The sequence below is a fragment of the Oncorhynchus mykiss genome, chromosome 17 (assembly GCF_013265735.2).
Source record: "Oncorhynchus mykiss isolate Arlee chromosome 17, USDA_OmykA_1.1, whole genome shotgun sequence".
Taxonomy (NCBI): Eukaryota; Metazoa; Chordata; class Actinopteri; order Salmoniformes; family Salmonidae; genus Oncorhynchus; species Oncorhynchus mykiss.
Window position 1 is genome coordinate 76,281,738 of NC_048581.1, and position 15,550 is coordinate 76,297,287.

General features: G+C 42.6%; 1 protein-coding gene across 8 annotated transcripts in view; it reads right to left on the reverse strand.

The window, feature by feature from the left end:
* Nucleotides 1–15,550, reverse strand: part of LOC110494596 (forkhead box protein P1-B) — a 233,073-nt gene that overhangs the window by 97,362 nt on the left and 120,161 nt on the right. For all 8 annotated transcript variants that reach the window (XM_036950691.1, XM_021569807.2, XM_021569804.2 and 5 more), the window contains one exon: nucleotides 13,980–14,146. In XM_036950691.1, the coding sequence (XP_036806586.1) occupies nucleotides 13,980–14,135 (156 nt within the window). In that variant the 5' untranslated portion in view covers nucleotides 14,136–14,146. The remainder of the gene's footprint in view (nucleotides 1–13,979; nucleotides 14,147–15,550) is intronic.

Here is a 15,550-nt window from a genome sequence, read left to right on the forward strand (position 1 = left end):
CACCCGGCCTCCTCACAGTGGAGAAAACATTTGTTTTGATTGTCCATTTAAATAATATAGATCCTTTTTTTAAGAGAGAGAGAAAGACCGAATGAGGATATATGCAAGTGGTGCTGTGAATGAGTATTTATGGCAGCCGTCATTCACAGGATGCTGGGTGGCAATCACTTTTATTTATGATGAGACATCACATCAGAGGCGTAGCATATCATTCTCTAAATGTAATACAAGCGTTCACACGCAGGCCCCTTGTCATTTTTCTCTCAAATAGAGGCCACGTCACTCCTGAACGCATCGGAGGTCATTATTAATCACTGATACATACATTGATGGGAAGAGACAAGTCAAATCATCCAATGAGCTCTGAAAGGAGGCAGGGTGAGGGTCCACACAAATATACAGTGCATTGGGAAAGTATTCAGGCCTCTTTACTTTATTTTGTTACGTTACAGCCTTATTCTAAAATTGATTAAATAAAATAAAAATCCCAATCTACACACAACATCCCATAATGACAAAGTGAAGGTTTTTAGACATTTTTTCCAATTTATTACAAATAATAAACAGAAATACCTTATTTACGTAAGTATTCAGACCCTTTGCAATGAGACTCGAAACTGAGCTCATGTGCATCCTGTTTCCATTGATCATCCTTGACCTGTTTCTAGAACTTCATTGGAGTCCATCTGTGGTAAATGCAATTGATTGGACATGATTTGGAAAGGCACACACCTGTATATATAAGGTCCCGCAGTTGACAGTGCATGTCAGAGCAAAAAACCAAGCCATGAGGTCGAAGGAATTGTTCATAGAGCTCCGAGACATGATTGTGTCGAGGCACAGATCTGGGAAAGGGTACCAAAACATTTCTGCAGCATTGAAGGTCCCCAATAACACAGTAGCCTCCATCATTCTTAAATGGAAGAAGTTTGGAACAACCAAGACTCTTCCTAAAGCTAGCCGCCCGGCCATATTGAGCAATCAGGGGAGTAGTGCCTTGGTCAGGGAGGTGACCAAGAACCTGATTGGTCACTGACAGAGTTCCAGAGTTCCTCTGTGGAGATGGGAAAACATTCAAGAAGGACAACCATCTCTGCAGCACTCCACTAATCAGGCCTTTATGGTAGAGTGGCCAGACAGAAGCCACTCCTCAGTAAAAGGCACATGACAGCCCGCTTGGAATTTGCCAAAAGGCACTTAATGACTCTCAGAAAATGAGAAAAAATATTCTCTGGTCTGATTAAACCAAGATTGAACTCTTTGGCCTGAATGCCAAGCATCACATCTGGAGGAAACCTGGCACCATCCCTACGGTGAAGCACGGCAGTGGCAGCATCATGCTGTGGGATGTTCTTCGGCGGCAGGGACTGGGAGACAAGTCAGGATCGTGGGAAAGATGAACGGAGCAAAGTACAGAGAGATGCTTGATGAAAACCTGCTCCAGATCACTCAGGACCCCAGACTTGGGCGAAGATCCTCCTTCCAACAGGACAACGACTCTAAGCACACAACCAAGACAACGCAGGAGTGTCTGACTGTCTCTGAATGTCCTTGAGTGGCCCAGCCAGAGCCCGGACATGAACCTGATCGAACATCTCTGGAGATACCTGAAAGTAACTGTGCAGCGATGCCCCCCATCCAACCTGACAGAGCTTCAGAGGTTCTGCAGAGAAGAATGGGAGAAACTCCCCAAATACAGGTGTGCCAAGCTTGTAGCGTCATACCCAAGAAGAGTCGAGGCTATAATCTCTGCCAAAGGTGCTTCAACAAAGTACTGAGTAAAGTGTCTGAATAGTTATGTAAATGTGATATTTCAGTTTTTTTGTTTGTAATACATTTCCCAACATTTCTAAAAACCTGTTATTGCTATGTCATTATGGGGTACTGTGTGTAGATTGATGAGCAAAACAAACGATTGGATCCATTTTAGTACAAGGCGGTAACGTAACAAAATGTGGAAAGAAATGTATAATTACCTTTATAGGAGTTAATTTGATTTTACACTGAACAAAAATATAAATGCAAGATTTCAAAGATTTTACTGAGTTACAGATCATATAAGGAAATCAGTCAATTGAAATAAATTCATTAGGCCAGAATCTATGGTTTTCACATGACTGGGAATACAAATATGCAACTGTTGTTCACAGATTCCTTTAAAAAACGTAGGGGAATGGAATACCAGAATACCAGTATCTGGTGTGACCACCATGTGCCTCATGCAGTGCGACACATCTCCTTTGCATAGAGTTTATCAGGCTGTTATTTGTGGCCTATGGAATGTTGTCCCACTCCTCTTCAATGGCTGTGCAAAGTTGCTGGCTATTGTCGGGAACTGGAACACGCTGTCGTAGCATCCCAAACATGCTCAATGTGTGACATGTTGGGTGAGTATGAAGTTCATGGAAAAACTGGGTCATTTTCAGCTTTTTCATGCTGAAACATGAGGTGATGTGGGTGGATGAATGGCACGACAGTGGGCCTGAGGACCTCTTCACGGTATCTCTGTGCATTCTAATTGCCATCGATAAAATGCAATTGAGTTTGTTGTCCATAGCTTATGCCTGTCCATACCATAGCCACACCGCCACCATGGGGCACTCTGTTCACAACGTTGACATCAGCAACATTTCTGGCAACAGCTATGGTGGGCAATCCTGCAGTCAGCATGCCAATTGAACGCTACCTCAAAACTTGAGACATCTGTGGCATTGTGTTGTGTGACAAAACTGCACATTTTAGAGTGGCCTTTTATTGTCCCCAGCACAAGGTGCACCTTGGTAATGATTATGCTGTTTAATCAGCTTCTTGATATTCCACACCTGTCAGGTGGATGGATTATCTTGGCAAAGGAGAAATGCTCACTAACAGGGATGTAAACAAATTTGTGTACAACATTTTAGAGAAATAAGCTTTTTGTGCATATGGAACATTTCTGGGATCTTTTATTTCAGCTCAGGAAACATGGGATCAACAGTTTACGTATTGCGTATTCTATTTTTTTTCAGTATAGATTTCAGTCATTTGTCATATTTGTCCTTTCATGATAACAAAGGGAAAAAATGGTTAAAGAAATAATTATTGTTCATGTCTCATTGTATATTCACTACTCATAACCTGCCTCCATGCTAACCCTGAGAAACATGGTCTCCCTATCACCACTAACGGCCTCTACGTTAGAGATCCTAACGACCTGCGTGAAGAGACCAAGGTCAGTAATTCATATATCTCCACTAGAGCACTGCATAGTGACTTAATGAAGCCGACATATCTGTGCCTCTCTTTTTATGGTCTATCCTACAGAGGCCATTTCCCAGCTAGTTAGTACACCATAAGCATTAGGATCACAGCAACTGATGCTAGTGAGACCGTGTTAGTGGTGTAACAGGTTTACAAAATAAATAATGATTTCCCAAACCCTCTGCACACACAACATTACCAACCAAAAGTTACAAATCCTCTGTGCTCACTGCTCTGTTCTTTGACAGAGAGAATTGATGGTTAGGGACGAGGCAAATAAAATGGGTGAGGGAGATAAGAGAAAAAAAAATTGCCATTTGCAATGGTGGACTTACCATTAGGCAGAAGAGGCAATTGCATCAGGCCTCACATCATCAAGGGGCCTCGTGAGCTGGTCATATATATTTTTTTAAACTATTACAGTAATCTTTTTTATATTTACAGTACCAGTCAAAAGTTTGAAGTTCTACAATGTAGAAATAGTAAAAATAAAGAAAAACCCTTGAATGAGTAGGTGTGTCCAAATTTTTGACTGGTACTGTATATAATTTCTCCGATTGAGGGCCCCGCATATTCCGCTCGAGGCATCCCCAACCCAGCCCACCCCGACAAATGACCCGCTGTCATGGGCTGCTCAGCTCATCGCTCTCATTCTGTCTTACTTCAGCAAGTTGGTTCAGCAACTGCAAAATCTGCAGGAAGCTTCAAAGTTACAATGGAAATAGTTGGAAGGGGGATTTGCCTGGCCACTGTGCCCAGGTTAATGAGGCCACATTGCTGACAAAAAAAGGCCCCCAAAAAAGTAAATAAATCCATACAGCTGAATAATAATTCAGAATATAGATCAAAACTTTATTTCCATACATATACAAATATTTTTCTCAGAATAGTAGAAACAAGTGTCATTAATCACCCACGGAATGGTTCATTATAATGGACTATTCCACCCTGACAGAGTTACCGTGCATTGTTTCACACGATATGATAGCAAACATGACTTTCATTGAAATTAACTTGCAGCAATGAGGCGCTTTCAGAACGGGGCAGAGAAAAAAAAAAAAAAAAACATTTTCACAGAAAAATTGAATCTTAAAGCATTTCTTTAGTAAAAGGACAGGTGCTGTTGATAATACTGCCTTTGTTGTCGAGGCAGGGGCCATGTACAGTATGTGTAGCACATGTATCTGCTGCTGTCTGGTTAAAAAGAGTATGGCATGTCATACTCCTTTTGGCCAGACAGCATCAGATACATGAGCTACATATAGAAAGACAGAGGGGCGCCGTTTCCCTCACTCGGATGCTTTCTTCGGTGAGATCGTTTCAACCACTTGGAAGCTGGAAATATTTTTGGATGAACGTGCAAAGGTAATCTACTTTCTGCAGTGATTTGTTTAACAAACAGATGAAAACATGACCGGTTGTGTTCATGATTGTGTTCATGGCACATACATTTTTATTGTCAAATTACATGTCTACATGTCATAAAACCCCTAAAAAGAAATACATTGTAGACCCATGGGGGAGGGGGCTCAGACTGGCCTCTGTCTCAAGCCTCCAAATCACTAAGTCTGCCCCTGACCGTTTGGTACCATCAGGCAGCTAACCCATTTAGAGGCATTTTGAGCCCTTTAAGAAACAGGCGGCAGGCACATTCTTCACAAGTTGCTCTGGGGAGCAATATCACAAGCTTGCGTGTTGCTAACAGATGCCTGGCAAGAGTAAACAGGCGTTTTGCTGCCATCACTTTGCTCCCCTCCAGACTCCAGCTCTTCTCTTCCCTCTCTGTCACCCAGCATGCCCAGTTTCAGATCTGGGGTCTGACGGCGTGAATGAACATTGACGTCTGTTTTCCACAGTGTGGCGCGTAGATTATTAATAAAATATAAAAAGCCAGTTTGACTACACCGCTTTTGCATTAGCAGGCTAGTACCTCCATTGGTAATCCATCCCGCCAACCCCAATACACACACACACACACACACACACACACACACACACACACACACACACACGCACTCACGCACATACACACACACATACACCCTATGTATCTGTGTACTGTTGTGGCCTCTGAAGCCCAAATAGATGCTTTAATCTGAGGCAAATGCAGTTGCAAGGATTAGGGCTTTATTGAAACAAATAAGTGTTTTAATGGGAGAAAGATCCAGTTTCAATTTCAATAGCTCGTTTAACCCTTATCTGCCAAATTCCTTAGGGCCCCTTCTATGTTAATGGTTTCTACATTGCACTTGCATTGGGGGTGTTAACAAGCACAGCCTATTAATATTAATTACCCATACGTTTTCTGTGTAGGAAATACTTTCTTGATACATATTTACTCTAACTTTATCCCTAATAAATTGGGTCAAATTGGCCATCCTAAAAGACTAGTTTCTCCAAAAAAGGCATTATTATTCAACTAGATGTAAACATTCCATTCCACTGAATAGTTTTTTTGTTTAAAGAGTGTTTTGACAATGGCTATTAAAACCAGCCATGTTTGGGCTTGTACTTTCCCAACCCAAGCCTCCTGAGGCACTGTTAAAATGGTTCCTTATTTACAAAACTAAACACACAATCTGCTCAACAAAAACAGACCAATACCAGTGTGTGTGTGTGTGTGCGCGCGTGCGTGTGTGTGTGTGTTGGTGTGTGAGCATACGTGTGTGTGTGTGTGTGCGATCGGGAGGCTTAGAGATGGGTTTGTGAGTATTACTTTAAATAAAACATCATCGATGCATTTAGTCAAAACCCTAGTCAGTTCAGCCCTCCTAATAAGCCATCTAATAATGAACCAACACAGACGTGTTTCCCTGTCTGACTCTCCACACTAGCTGCTTCAGACATCTACACAGAAGTTTACAGTTTCCCTCTTCAGCACTAACGCACAGATACAGCCATCATCCGGGTGCCCCACAATGAGAGCCACTTCAGGCTTCCTAATGATCCCAGCATACACACCCATAATTTACATAGAAAGCAGTGGCCACACTGACCCAACATTACACACTAGATGCATTTAGTGGAATAGGTCGAGATCTTCAAGTTCCTCGGTGTCCACATCACTAAGGAATTAACATGGTCCACACACACCAACAGTCATGAAGTAGGCACGACAACACCTCTTCCCCCTCAGGAGGATGAAAAGATTTGGCATGGGCCCTCACATCTTGACTGGCTGCATCCCTGCTTGGTATGGCAACTGCTTCGCATCCGACCGCAAGGCGCTGCAGTGGCTAGTGCGTATGGCCCAGTACATCACTTGGGCCGAGCTCCCTACCATCCAGGACATCTATACAAGCGGTGTCAGAGAGGAAGGCCCTAATAATGTTCAAAGAGTCCAGCCAATCTGGAAGCGAAAGAAACGCACACCTGTTTAGGCAAGGTGCTGGCTAGCGGAGTAGAACACTTAAAAAATAAAAGAGTCCAGCCACCCAAGTCATTGACTGTCTCTCTACTACCTCACAGCCAAGCTGTACCGATGCACCAAGTCCGGAACCAACAGGACCCTGAACAGCTTCTATCCCCAAGCCATAAGACTGCTAAATACACTACATGATCAAAAGTATGTGGACACTGATCGTTGAACATCTCATTCCAAAATCATGGGCATTAATATGGAGTTGGTCCCCCCTTTGCTGCTATTTGCTGCCTCCACTCTTCTGGGAAGGCTTTCCACTAGATGCTGCAGGGAATTGCTTCCATTCAGTCACAAGAGCTTTAATGAGGTCGGGCACTGATGTTGGGCGATTAGGCCTCGCTCACAGTCGTCGTTCCAATTCATCCTAAAGCTGTTCGATGAGGTTGAGGTCAGGGCTCTTTGTCCTGGCCAGTCAAATTCTTCCACACCAATCTTGACAAACCATTTCTGTATGGACCTTGCTTTGTGCATGGAGGCATTGTCATGCTGAATCAGGAAAGGGCCTTCCCCAAACTATAGCTACAAAGCTGGAAGCACAGAATCGTCTAGAATTGATCACACAATATAGCGTTAGGATTTAATTTCACTGGAACTATGGGGTTTAGCTCAAACCATGAAAAACAGCCCCAGACCATTATTCCTCTTCCACCAAACTTTACAGTTGGCACTATGCACGGGGGCTGGTAGCGTTCCCTTGGCATCCGCCAAACCCAGATTCGTTCTGTCGGACACCCAGATGGTGAAGCGTGATTCAACACTCCAGAGAACGCATTTCTACTGCTCCAGAGTCCAATGGCTGCGAGCTTTACACCACTCCAGCCGACGCTTAGCATTGCTTGATCTTAGGCTTGTGTGTGGCTGCTCGACCATGGAAACTCCTTTAATGAAGCCCCTGACGAACAGTTATTGTGCTGACGTTGCTTCCAGAGGCAGTTTGGAACTCGGTAGTGAGTGTTGCAACCGAGGACAGACAATTTTTACGCACTATGTGCTTCAGCACTTGGCTGTCCCGTTCTCTGAGCTTGTGTGGCCTACCACTTTGCGGCTGAGCCGTTGTTGCTCCTAGACGTTTACACTTCACCGTTACATCATCCTGATATATACGGGATACAAAACAATACACCTTCCACTACAAATCTGTCATTCTGCCCCTGAACAGGCAGTTAACCCACTGTTCCTAGGCCATCATTGAAAATTAGAATTTGTTCTTAACTGACTTGCCTAGTTAAATAAAGGTAAAATAAAAAAATAAAAAAAAAATTAAACATTACACCCCATCCTGACCGTTTGACCTGAAATCCATTATCCCTGTGTTTCATGTGGCCAGGGTTATCTACAGTATAGTATGGAGCGACTTACCTTGCAGCGTTGTAGGCTTGTTGGGGCATGAGGGAAGTTAAGAGTCTCTCTTGATGACATCATTGTCAAACAACTCCTCAGATCCCCCCCATTTGCCCAAATGAACCAGCCCCGGGGAGGGTGTGTAAACAGGATGTCAACCCATGGATCAGTCAACTATTTTAAACTTAGGGGTTTGGTATGGTATGCAAACATGCAACCTGTGCTGCATCTCTCGCTGCTGCTGATCGTCTCACGGGCTGAAAGGACACGCTTAAGGTACACTTAACAAAATGGATGATTTCATGAGCTTGCCATTTTGGTGCTGCTAATGTGTTTACCTCCAAAACTCAGGAAGAAAACTCAACAAGACATGACAAAAGGCTTCAGAAGTTATACTGGGATAGACTAAACAGATCTCTCTTCCCTGGGAGAAAAATATATTGCATGTAACAATTAACTAGACTCAAAAAGCAATATGGTTCAATTGCGGAAGGCTTAGGAATCGACAAAAACAGTGATGAAGTTTTCTTGTGACACATGGCGTGTTTTTTTCTAATTATCTTTTCCAATTTCTACATACAAGCACATTACTGTTCAATTTTCACCTCCATCAGTATGATTATTAATCAGATCACACATCAATTGCCAGAACCACCCAAGAAATTCAGCCTGTAATAAAACTGTCATCTGCTCCACTATAAAGACAGATGCTGTGAGTTGTGTGATAACATAATTAAACTGTTCTGGGAGGGATTCCATACAATTATTCAAATTGGAAGAGCACTATCGTTTTACCAACAAAGCAATTTAGGGCAATATGCAGTGTCATAACACTGATGTTATCCGTTCTCCCAGATTTCCAATAAGTTGGAGCCTCTACCGTCCCCAGCCCGATCTGACAATATGAACAGTTTACAAGCAGATACCTGAGAGCACTGAGAGATGAAGGAAAGACAATCCACAGCATTACACAGGTGGCTGCGAGTGACACAGAAACAGAGCAGTGTGTATCCTTTTAACATGATCCTCTCTGAGATGAGGAGGGGTGTGTGTGTGTGCACTTGTGTGTGTGGCATGCATATTTGTCATTGACTGAAACCCTCAGGAAGCAAACACACAATGAGAGAATAATGCGTCATAGCCTTTGGACACCAACCACACAGAGAAACCAGCCCTTTATCACACCTATTGGTAATGCAGTACTGAGCAGATATACTGCTGTCAGAAAACAAAAAGCTGAATTGCTGAATTTAATTGAATTAAAATGTGTGGTGATAACGAGTGTTTTTTACTTGTAGTAAAGAGGGGTGGTTCTGTTCCACTGAACTCCACAGTCAAGTGGACGCAATCAGCAGCCAGCGGTCCAGCAGCATGAGAGCTGCTCTGAGCTCACCTCTGACCTGATGATTTTAACCTTTCTGATCTAAATGCCAGTTAGTCTGACCACTAGTCTGCTCTACTGACCAGGACACAGGCCTCAGCAGCCCTGGCCCTGATACAATGTACTGTACTGGGCTGTACTGGGCCTGGTTGTCTACTCTACAGTACAGGGTTGGCAACGTGGGAGAAAGTCACGTGAGTCTTCTTATCACTTAGCAAGTTCAGTGATGATAGACACACAGACAGACAGACAACCAAGGCTGTGCTGAGCAGTGTGTGTGTGTGGGTGTGTGTGTGTGTGTGTGTGTGTGTGTGTGTGTGTGTGTGTGTGTGTGTGTGTATCTCTCTCTCTCTTCCACCATGTCGAGAGGGATCTTGTTATAGTTTATATTATGCAAACAGCTAACCTGTGTCTGCGGCTCCATGTGAAGAGCCAAAGTGTTGCTCTCCAGACAGTACTGATGGCCCTGCTCCAACACAGAAGAGAAATTAAAGAAGGGAAAAAGTTGGTTTGCCTTATCTTGCGATTTGTGACAAAGATTTAGAGAACTTGTCTGACAAAGAAGCCTGGATCGATATTTCTGCTGTAAAGAAAAAGCAATGATTCATCTGGCTGTTGTTCTTTTTCTGATGATATTGTTGGCGTGTACACTGAGTGTACAAAACATTATGAACACCTGCTCTTTTCATGACATAGACTGACCAGGTCAATCCAGGTCAAAGATATGATCCCTTATTGATGTCACATGTTAAATCCACTTCAATCAGTGCAGATAAAGGGGAGGAGACAGGTTAAATAAGGATTGTTAAGCATTGAAACAATTGGGACATGGATTGTGTATGTGTGCCATTCAGAGGGTGAAGGGCAAGACAAAGGATTGAAGTGCCTTTGAACAGGGTATGGTAGTAGGTGCCAGGTTCACCGGTTTGTGTCAAGAACTGCAACGCTGCTGGGTTTTTCACGCTCAACAGTTTCCCATGTGTATCAAGAATGGTCCACCACCCAATGGACATCCAGCCAACTTGACACAACTTTGGGAAGCATTGGAGTAAACATGGTCCAGCATCCCTGTGCGACACCTTGTAGAGTCCATGCACTGATGAATCGAGGCTGTTCTGAGAGCAAAAGGTGGGGCAACTCAATATTCTGAATGTTTTGTACACTCAGTGTATTTTCTAGAGAAGCCAGATTTTTGGAGGCCACAGTCTGCGTTGTTTAATATTTCCACCACATGTTTATGTAAGGCCTTTAAGCTTGCCAGATAACGTAATTTTCCTCATGATCATCTTTTCCTGCAACGTTTATTGAAGCCTGCAGCTCAGGAGGTGTCTGTTCCTAGTGCTGAGGGTAAAAGTGTGTTCAATATTAGGAAGGTGTTCTTAATGTTTTGTACACTCAATGTATTTTCTATCACTGAGGAACGATGATATTTGAGGAATCTCTCAAACTTCATTAAAAGGACACCTCTAAGAGACAGGATATTAATATTTAATACTCCACAGTTATATCAGCTGAATCCAATTTCTAGCAGAGGAATCGGTTGCTTGCATAAACATGTGCAAGATTACGAATGCAATGCCTAAATCAACCATAAATCACAATCAACAACAGTACATGTAGTAACTTGAATGTGCAGGAGTCAACAGCAGCCTACAGCATCTAACAGTTCACTATGACTGCCTGCTTGTCGATGTGGTTGGCTGCATCTGGTCTAATCTGTGACTGCTCCTTTGGACATCGGAACTTCCTCTTGCAAAATCAATAACAACAAAACAAACGGAAAACCCACAAATGTTTAGCTATTGCAAAAACACAGCCCCTTTTTAAAAATATATTTGTCTTTATGATGTCTATAATCTTCACTTCCTCATTAAAGGGATTTCTGAAAACCACAACTTCTGCTCCATCAGCAAAAAAGTTGAGAGAAAACATAAAAGAAAGGAGTCATATAGAGAAAATATAGGGTGCAAACCTTCTGTTTGGTTGACACAACAATACACTATATTTATCCACCAAATGGGAACATTTCTGGTCAAACATTAAATGTGTCTATACAGTGAATGACCAATAATGGGAAACCACTTCGATTGGAGATTTAGGTAAGCCAGCAGAGCATCTTGTTTCTGCAGAGGTATTACAGCCCAGTATTTGACTTACTAATAGAGATGTTTAGAGCAAGCTTATGGTCCACTTCCCCCAAATCTGACTGGTCTACAAGATGAATTCCTCTGTCAGAATCAAGATGATCAAACAGATTACAATTATTGTATCCCCTATCTTTATTAATGAGCACTGTCTTTCACAGTTATGTTCCCTAATAAGAATAAATGGTATACCACCACCAGGTTTGTTGTTCACCCTGACTCAGGGGTGAACAAAAAAATCTAGATTGATTTCTGCATCACCAAAATGGAAATGGTGTCTTGGATGTTTCTCAGATTAGCCCACATATCTGTCAAGTTACCCCCATATTAGCACAACCAGCAAATAAAACGTAAAAGACAGACTGCAAAATGCCACAAAAGTAAAAGTTATCAAGTAATTGAGCGAAGATCTTAATGCCCATGGGACAATTAACATGGTTCATGATGCATGAATGAAAATCCTGGGTTAGCCTAATGGGAGAATAAAAACACAGGCGCATTCCCCCAGAACTCTCCACTGGTAAGTACCCTATCAAAGGAGAACGTCAGGAGCGGAGAATGAGACATCTCGTCCTTCATCCCGAACCATGCACCATTTATCACACAGAACAATTAATCCATCCGACTCTCTCTCTCCATCATAAACCGTATGGTACGCCACAGAAATTAACCATGGGCTTTCTTTGTTCAAAGGGACAAACAGAAAGAAAAATATCTACGATTTATTGAAATGAATAGGAAAATATTCTACAGGACTAAATTCACAAGTAATGTTTTTATTTCTACATTATTTTCCTAAATGACTGATCTGGGAGAATCATTATCCCATCCATATGACCAGAGAACAGAGACCAGTGTCGGACAGTTGGCTCTTTTCCTCGAGTGAAGGATTTTCTCTCTCTCTATCCTTGGTGTCAAGTGTGCATCCATGCCACATTTCCCTGCTCTCTCTCTCCCTCTCGTCTGCCTCACATTCATCAAAGTTGTAACCCCTGTTGTCTTTGCACAGCAAATCAGAATGCGCCCCTGGCAAAGAATGAAGGAAAAGTCAACAGGAATTAAGTTTCAGTGCAACTGTTTACTCAACTGTGGCCCGCAGTTATTGAAATTGTATCCATGGTTTTGTGCGACTACTGCAGTAATGAATTCAGTATGTCTGTGATTTTCTCACTGACGACATGTTAATGTTGAGCTGGAGAAAATAAGGGAGACGGCTAGAACAGCAGTGATGGAGGGGAGAGGAGGGAGGGACAGCCATGTGGAGTAGACCACCTATAGGTCTAACAAGTAAAGGATGTTTGCAGAAACATCTTTATTTGTCTACTTTTTCTATTATTGCTGAAGGAATTATTGTAAATTGTGCATTTGCAACTTTGCTGGTGTTAATGTTACTGACTTGCAACAAATCACAAACCTGTGATTTCTTGGGCTATTACTCACTATGTGCTGTACGTGTTCACAAGCTGATTGCTTCAAACAAATGACTTCAAACGAATTACTGTTATTTTTGTTGTGACAAAATGCATGTTTCATCATTGTTCTTTACCTCATACAGATGTTGATAGATATACTGTGACAACAGGCAGCAACAAAAGAGGCTGTGCATCATGACTAAACTGCTCTTGACAACAACCCCAGTCATTCTTCAATGCCAAGACACCATGAGACACAGTGATCTTTTCAATGCTGTTTCCTTAAACACGCTGTCGTGTGGCACACATAACACTGACACCAACAGAAAGAGCTTGTCTGTTTCCCTCAAGTCTCAGATGCTGAAAATGTTTTGGGCTTCACTAATAATAAATCTACCGCCATTCTATGGGCCTCATTGGTCGGACACAGAGGAGTGTGGCATTAGTTGCGAGTGTGAGGCGTGTTTACAATGAGCTAAGGGAAAATACTGTCAGCCCATTGCATAGCACAGCACTCCAACTGTCCGAGAATCGTGTGGCACCTATACACTTAAAATATGTTGACCTACCTCAACAAATAATTCACCAAAATGCAGAAGCTGCATAATACACTAAACATGTCCGCATCCAAACACACAATCATTGAGCGCACTACCCTCTCTTTAAACCTTCAAAACGCTCTCCAATATACATAAATAATAATCATGTGTTTATGTACTTGATGTACTTTGGGTCGGGATTAAATATTAACAGGCACTTTAGAGGGGATAGGGACTGCTGTTGCCATGGGAATAATCCACTCATTTTGACATTATTTTCATTAGGCCAATGTTGATACAGTCCCAAAAGGTTTTGCATGTCAGCAATCAAGTTGTGAAGATATAAGACTTTCAAAAAGCAAATAGTAACTTGATTGCTGACATGCAAAACATTTTTAGGACTGTAACAACAGTGAAATAATGAAACAAATACCAAAAGATCGTTTTTGAGGGGATTATTCCTTTCATTAAGACAGGTGTGAAGAGAGGAACCTAGTTGACCTGCTGCTGCTGGAGATGGATCAGTTCAGCTGCCATGACGTCCACTGACGTGGCGCTCTTGGGCCTCGCGTCCCTGGACCCGTCCTCCACGCTCGCTGCTCTGTTCTGACTGGCTGGACCATTGCTTGTCGCCTCGGTCCCAGATTCTTGCATCATGACTTAAAAACCTGAGACATCAGGGAGTAGGAGAAACAGCTGTTAAAACAAGACACAGTACAGGGGATACAGTATGTTCTAACCTGGGCCAAACTGGAAACGTGTCATTTCCTTCCCACATGAGTTCACTTCTATAACAGGTTTTTCTATTGGTTCATTCCTGACTGTTTCTTGTTTGTTTGTTTGTTTGCACTGTATTCATAGACTCTCCTTCCACTGGGTGATGAACTAGTCTTTTGCTTTGTCTTTCCGGACTAGATACTTGCAGATGACATGTCCATACTGGGCTGGAGGAAGGAGCATGGATCAGGTTCTGTTAGTGTTCTGCTTCACGGCTGTGTGGAAAGCAGGGGATAAAAACACACATCTGAGAGAAACCTAACCTCAGTGAGGCAAAGCAATGGAGTCCAAGAAAACACTCACCCTCACAAACAAAACACTTTCTATGGAAATGGATATATTTACTCCCAGAAGAACCACGCAGAATGGCTTTTTAATGGGAAACAGGTCCAACGGGTGGGCGTGCCTGCCTGCCAAAGGATCATGAGAAATATCCATTTTAAAACACTCAAATCCTATACGGTGCTCAATTAATACCATCATATGAGTCTATACCAAAAACCTTTTCTGTTGTTACTTCATTTTAAAGGAGAATGTGCTGTATACAAATGGTTACATATGCTCTATAATTGCATGTAATTCTATAATCCAACTCAAATAAAACAAATATTCAGCCGTAGATTTTTTTGAATTTTCAAGTCCTTATTGTTTCTAATTTTGATGATGCACAAGCCAGACAGACATCCCCTCACCCCCCAGCCCAACTCCCTCCCCTCGCTCCTGGGATAAGTATGAACTGAATGACACTGATGCTTATCTGGGTCTGCATTCCTGCAATCAGTGGTGAGATTTACATCTTTTGTGTTGGTCACAAGCCTGGTGCGGCGGGAGGCGCGTCTAGTTGCCCAACTCCAGAGCAGTTAATGAAGCTGACCAAGTCAGACAGAAGTAAATTAACTTGGCTGATTAATGATTTATACAAAGTAGAATAAATGCCCTTAAAACATTGGGCCTCGTCATGAAAGATGGTGGAAATGAGACTAAATGCAGATTTAAAATGTTGTGTTTAAGCCGTGTTATAGGGAGGCCAGTACGAGTTAATGTGTGCTCAACAGAGGGGCTGAGTCTCCTGAGATGCCAATCTAAACAAGAGACACCCTATATGGATGAGTTCAGAGACCTGGTCGTGCGGTGCCAGGACAACAACCTCTCCCTCAAAGTGATCAAGACAAAGGAGATGATTGTGGACTACAGGAAAAAGAGGCCCGAGCACGCCCCCATTCTCATCGACGGGGCTGCAGTAGAGCAGGTTGAGAGCTTCAAGTTCCTTAGTGTCCACATCACCAACAAACTAA